The 6,471-nt window shown below is 31.4% G+C and overlaps 1 protein-coding gene across 5 annotated transcripts in view; it reads right to left on the reverse strand.

Moving 5' to 3' along the window:
* The window catches only part of LOC106461102 (sodium channel protein para-like), a 229,094-nt gene that overhangs the window by 107,411 nt on the left and 115,212 nt on the right, over positions 1-6,471 (reverse strand). For all 5 annotated transcript variants that reach the window (XR_002610925.1, XR_002610923.1, XR_002610924.1 and 2 more), the window contains exons 7-9: positions 3,993-4,050; positions 2,081-2,225; positions 1,578-1,763 (exon numbers count right to left, since the gene is read on the reverse strand). Coding sequence is in view for 2 of the 5 variants with exons in the window: in XM_022387986.1 (XP_022243694.1) it covers positions 1,578-1,763; positions 2,081-2,225; positions 3,993-4,050 (389 nt within the window). In the remaining 3 variants the exon portion in view is untranslated. The remainder of the gene's footprint in view (positions 1-1,577; positions 1,764-2,080; positions 2,226-3,992; positions 4,051-6,471) is intronic.

Consider the following 6,471-nt stretch of genomic DNA (forward strand, 5'->3'; position numbering starts at 1 on the left):
TATATATATATATATATATATATATATACACACATACATATAAACATTTCACTTATGTGTAATTGCATAAAAACCAGAAAATCAAGAATTAATTAATTTTATTATTCCTTTTTGTAGAACAGTGACATTAACTTTCTACTATTAATACTGTATATTTAAAATTAATATATTTATCTCAGGAGAATTAATTTTCACCACAGGCACATTGAGAACCACAAAATTTATGCAGAAAAGCTTAGCCATGGTACAGGATTCAGAGGAGAGCTACTAGGATTATTTCTGGAATGGAAAGGTTGTGATACAAGGACAGGTTAAGGTCTCCTGAAAAAAAAAAAAAAAGATTTAGAGGGGATCTGACTGAGGTGTTTAAGAATTTTAAGGTAATTGACAGTGTTTATACATCATCTTTTTCATCCTTAATGTTGAGTGTAATAAGACTAGGATCACAAATATAAATGTTGGTAGTGTAGAAGTCATCTTCAGCTAATAGTTTTATTTTTTTAACAGGGTGGTTGCCTCCCTATATTTTGGATGTAGTTAATTTAAGTGTGTTTAAAAGAAGGTTTTATAAATATTTGATTGATAACAGCTGGCTTTGAGTGTTTTATTCCTAATTTAAAGTTTAGGGAATGGGGTGGCCTAGATCAACAAACAGGCCTTTTGTTGTTTTTATATCTTATGTGATATTTCAAAAACTGTTATGCTTTCCATTATTTACAATTACCATATTAAGGCATCTTCCCTAAATAACTGCAAGCATCACCTGCACACTGCTCACTGATCCTTGCAGCATCCTTTGTACTAACACACATTTTATTGAAATCTTGTACTGATGAAAGATGGAAGAAAAACAAAAGCAATACTAATTTGTAAGAAAAATGATTTAAGTATGCAGTATTCAACATGGCTTCTAACCATCCTGTACACACTTTCCTGAATAATACTGTTATGACAGCAGAAGTCACGTGATTCTAGAAGGATCATGTCTGTTCGTGGCAACTCTAGTCTTCTCTACGTGCCCTCTATTTTTATATATATATAAGCCGGCAAATGAAGTGACGGCATAATAGATAATAAAAGACAGAGAGATTAAAGATATGGACAGACAATTGAGTCAAGAGCGGTAGTAAGTAAAGTGCGTGAATCATTCGTTGAGAATTATAGCATGTGTTTAAGTTAAAGTGACTGTGGAAATTAAATGTATTGCAAAGATGAATTGAGAAAGAATAAACTAGTTTTATTTGAGAAAGGACTTGTATCGCTAAAGTTTCATCCAAAAGAAATTATACAGGAAATTAACAAACGAACACAGAGGCATAACAATACTTGTGATTCCCAAAGTGTCTCTGGTGAAATTTTGTTCCACTGGAACAGATATTATTAAAAAATAATTACAATCAATATAGATATGAGGCATTTTTTTTTATAATCACCCTCTAAATGCTGTGTACATGTACACAATACATGCATGTGTTACATCAATTTAACAAGAAAATATAGCGTGTGAAGTAAAGAAACACTACAGTATCATGGGAAGTATTATTTACAATGAATGATTTACAAATCCCTAATCTTACTAGTCTTGCTGCCTCTTCTGCAGCTATTGCAGCTTCTTCAGCTGCTGCTTCTTTTTCTTCTGCCTTCTGAAGATCATCATAGGACATGGCCACAATAGCTAGGATAAGGTTGACCAAATAAAATGACCCAAGGAAAATAATGAATACAAAGAAGAGCATGTGCCAAGGACCTGCAGATTTTAGCACCTAAAAGAAAAAATAATAAATAAACAGCAAACTTGAAACATTTCATATCAGAAAATTAGTTGCTTATATGGTATTTGGATACTACCCAGGAATTAGTACTTTTAGCTAAAACATTCATGAGAAATCTTTTATTTCAAATAATGTCTTTCAAAAACTCATATATAAAATATTAAAGTAAATATACTATGAAAATGAATATTTAACTCACATTCACAACCTTTTGTTTTAATTATACATCTACCATCATAATCAATTAACCCTATATATACAAATACATACATTGTACGATAGGATAGAATGTTACATTGGTTGCTTACCATTTGGTATAGAGCCTCCCAGCAGTCTTGTGTCATGAGTCTAAAAGCTGATAAAAGGGCCCACCCAAAATTGTCAAAATTTGTGTAACCATAGTTGGGATTATCCCCTATACCTTGAAGACATACGTATCCTTCTGGGCAGATTCTACAACAACAACAAGTTTTAATGCAATCTTTAAACATTATCTCAGTAACTGCTTAAAAAATCTTGCATAGCTTTAACGTCATACATTTTTTCAATCCACTAATGTTTTAGTTTCTTATTTACTTACATCCTGTATATACTTGAATATAGAATATTTTAATAACTGATTCCTCTTTACCTTTATAGTAGTACTACACGTATTATAGAATGTTTATATTGTGTACAGCTGTACATTATCAGAATGAACTAGAACTTTACAACTGTTGCTGTAAAAATGAAAAAAAAAATCAACACTAAATTATGTTGCTTTCTGGAAATTTATACTTGTGATGTTTGATATTAAATATACTATAATCTCAGAGAGTGAAGAGCATATTCCACTTGATAACTTTAGTAACCCTACAAGCCAGTCTGAAAATTACTTATTATAGTAACAAGCAACATTAAACACTTTATACATACAACCTCAAGGTGTGACATATAAAAATATCATTTAATCTAGGTAATACAATATCCATTCTTTTCATCATTTCGTGTAAGAAACAATTATTTTATTACAGTCATAACTATTGTTGGAAAGATTACCTTAATTAATGTACAGAAGAAAAACTGCAAAAGTACATGTATGTGATTTTGTGCATGCATTGTTTGAAATGCATGCAAAACTGCTGTAATTTGAAAAATAATCATTGTAAATAATTAGGAAACTATTTTTATTTTCTAGTTTTTAAATTATGCCTAAATGTATCTCAAATGTAGACTGTATAAAATACATTCCAAAGTTTCAGTTGAGTAACATTATGGTTTCTTAGTTATAAATTATTGTCTTGACATTATAAGTGGCTAAAAGTATAATATACTCAGTAGAAGTGTTAGCCCATGCAATAAAATTCTTAAGAAATGTACAATCTTTCGACTTCTATGTCATAAATATATCTTACAATGTCTATGAAGAACATAATTTAGATTACTTTATACAGAGTTAAATGCACTTTATAAGAATGATTTTCATATGCTGATGCAGTAGCATATCATCATAAATCTGAGGTATGGCTCCATGAGTAAAATGTTTAGCACCTAAATATTTGGTTCAGAGTGAATTCCCAGCCATCCAACAGTACAAGTCCACTATGGTAAATTTATGACTGGAGGAATACCTCTCAGCCCTATATAGGGAAAAATATTCAAAGAATATTAAGCAAAGAGGGCCAAAGTGCACATGACTGAGAAGAAGGAAGCCATTCAAGTTCTCCATAAAAGCAGGAACAGCTAAACAACAAAACGTTTAGGACAGCAAAGCTTTCAAAGCCACAATATACACTAATCTGGATTAATTCCTTCATCTTCTAAGTAAATGATATGTTTATGAAAGTTATCTGGCCCAAAAACTATTACAAGGAAACTGGGCTTAAATTATTGACTGTTTAGCAAAATAAACAAGTTGATAAAAGTTTAAAAACAAAAAAGATGAAACGAAATTAACAATTGTTTTTAAGAGAAAGATGGTGGAAGATTAAATTACAGGAATCTCATTTGACTACATAAATTTAGTGTGTAGTCTGGATAGACTAACAATAACATAAAATAAGTTGTCTAACATGAATGTTGAAGGTTCTAGGCTTGAAACATTGTGAAAATGTGTTTTAAGTGAATATCATCCACCAATTATATTATACTCTTACAAAGAAAATGTTTCTGCATAATGGTTAAACTATCTGTGAAGTTTTTATTTGAAGTCAATACTACAAACCATATAAATTGACTTACTTTGCACCACTACTGTTTCCACACAGTGGAAAATTTTCATTTTCTTCATACCAATAAGCTGTAAAAACAAGCATATATTTATAAGGGTGAAAAAAATTAGCAATTTGCATCAAGCTTTCTGTATCTTAGATAATGATGTATTAAATTTTGAAAATTGCAATAGTCAAAATACTTTCCCACAGGTATTCTAAAGATGTTCAGACCAAAATTAATTGAAACTATATCTAATGAAAACGAATACTACGTATAATTCTTGACATAAAGTGCACATGTATGGTGATCATGGAGAAAAGCATAATATAAGTATAAAGTTGCTTACATTTTACAAGTTCCCTCAAAGTTAAAATAGACATCCATCACTTTTATTTATTTCATCAGTCTCCAAGTAATTCTTTAATCATCATATTTTTAGTAAAAACTATGCTGAAAAACGAGATATTATCGTGAACAAAAGAACATTTGCACTCTGAAAGAGATAAAATGGCACTTTTGACACTTTTCACTGTATTCTTGGTCAGAAAGTAGAAAACATAGTGCGAACATTCCGAAACAAATTTTCAACTGTACAAAGGATAAAAGATATTTAGGAGAAATAAACGTTTATTTTTCTTTATATTTTAAGGCCAAGTAGGTAATATGTGTGTTAAAATACCAAAATAATATTTATTGATTAACATTTCACCACTTAAAACTTCTTAAACACTGATTCTATAATGTTAATAATAATAATACTATTAGGCCTATTTATAGTGTAATTTAAGTATTAGGCCTCATACATAAATCTAACTTAAGGCCTAGGTGAAACACTACTTGGTAAATTTTGGTTATAACTCAAAGTCATAGAACTTCTGATTTATACTATTTTGCTGTTACATCACAGAAATTATTTTAAAAAATAATAAAAAACATAGTTATATATCTCAATAATAATCCTATTTTCCCCCACTGTTAGTATCACATGTAACTGTTATAAATAAAAACATTTCCAGCTAAAAAATTGACAAGAAACCTTATTAAACTTTTCAATACACATTTCATATCCTACTACTGACTAGAACTAAGAAGTACAGTATTCAAATTTAAATCCGCAAAACCTGCTATGGTTTAAAAAGTTTATTCAACTGTAAGATCAACAATAAAATAAAATTATTTTTAATTTAGATAAGCACAACTTTAATTTCAAGATATTGTTACGACAGCGGAAGTCACGTGACGCTGGTAACACATAATGAGTATCTCCAAGGTTCCTGAAGGCTCTAGTGTTTGCCAGACGCCCTCTATTTTGTATATATAAGACCGCCAAGAAGTGACGGATGGATAATTGCAGACGTGCAGAGATAGAGACGGACAATTGAGTCAAGCACGGTAGTGACCGTAAGTAAAGTGCGTGAATCGTTGTGAATTATAGCATGTGTTTAAATTAGAGTGACTGTGGAACTTAAGTGTATTGCAAAAGGACTTGTATCGCTAAAGTTTCATCCAAAAGAAATTATATGGAAAATTAACAAATGACCAGATACATAACAAATTGGTGTCAGAGAGTAGGACCAAAAAAAAAAAAAATGGAAACGAAAAGTGGCAAATCAAACTACAGCTTAGCAGATTTGATGACAGCAAAAGAAACAAGAAGAACGAAAAAAGAAACAAGAAGAAAGAAACGAAGAAACGAGAAAATAAATAAGAACAGATATTACAGCAGCTGTTGGAGGAAAAAGAAAAGAAACAAGAAGAACGAGAAAATAAACAAGAAGAGAGATAACAGCAGTTGTTGGATGGAAAAAAATAGAAACAAGAAGAGAAGTTACAACAGTTGTTGGATGGAAAAGAAAAGAAACAAGAAAGAGAGATTGCAACAGTTGGAAGAAAAAAGAAAAGAAACAAGAAGAGAGATTACAGCAATGGCAACAAAACCTGCACAATGGCAGCTCAAACAGCAAAATAAACAGGAGAGATTACAGCAGTTGTTGGAGGAAAAAGAAAAGAAACAAGAAGAGAGACTACAACAGTGGTTGAAGGAGAAAGAAAATAAACAAGAAGAGAGACTACAGCAGTGGTTGGAGGAGAAAGAAAATGAACAAGAAGAGAGACTACAGCAGTGGTTGGAGGAGAAAGAAAATAAACAAGAAGAAAGTCTCCAATAGTTGAGAGAAACCAGCGTACACAAATGGAAAACACTAGTAAATTTCAAAGTGAATTAAATACATTAAAGGATGATTTATTGTCTTTTACACCAGGAGGATAGATTAACCATCGACTTAATCAACCCCAAACAATGGCAAGCCCCTTCCAGAACCCGCAGCTAAACCATAATGCAGACATTTTCAGTCCTGTTAGAAGTCACATCCCAGATATGAATCTCAGCAATAAAGGGGTGATCTAGTACGAAGGAAGCCACAGGAATTCGATGGGAAGGCACCGTGGGAAGCATATAGAGCACAAGGTGAGCACCTGGCAGAGATGATTGGATGGACAGAGGAAC

This window comes from Limulus polyphemus, unplaced genomic scaffold (assembly GCF_000517525.1).
Source record: "Limulus polyphemus unplaced genomic scaffold, Limulus_polyphemus-2.1.2 Scaffold898, whole genome shotgun sequence".
NCBI classification, from domain to species: Eukaryota; Metazoa; Arthropoda; class Merostomata; order Xiphosura; family Limulidae; genus Limulus; species Limulus polyphemus.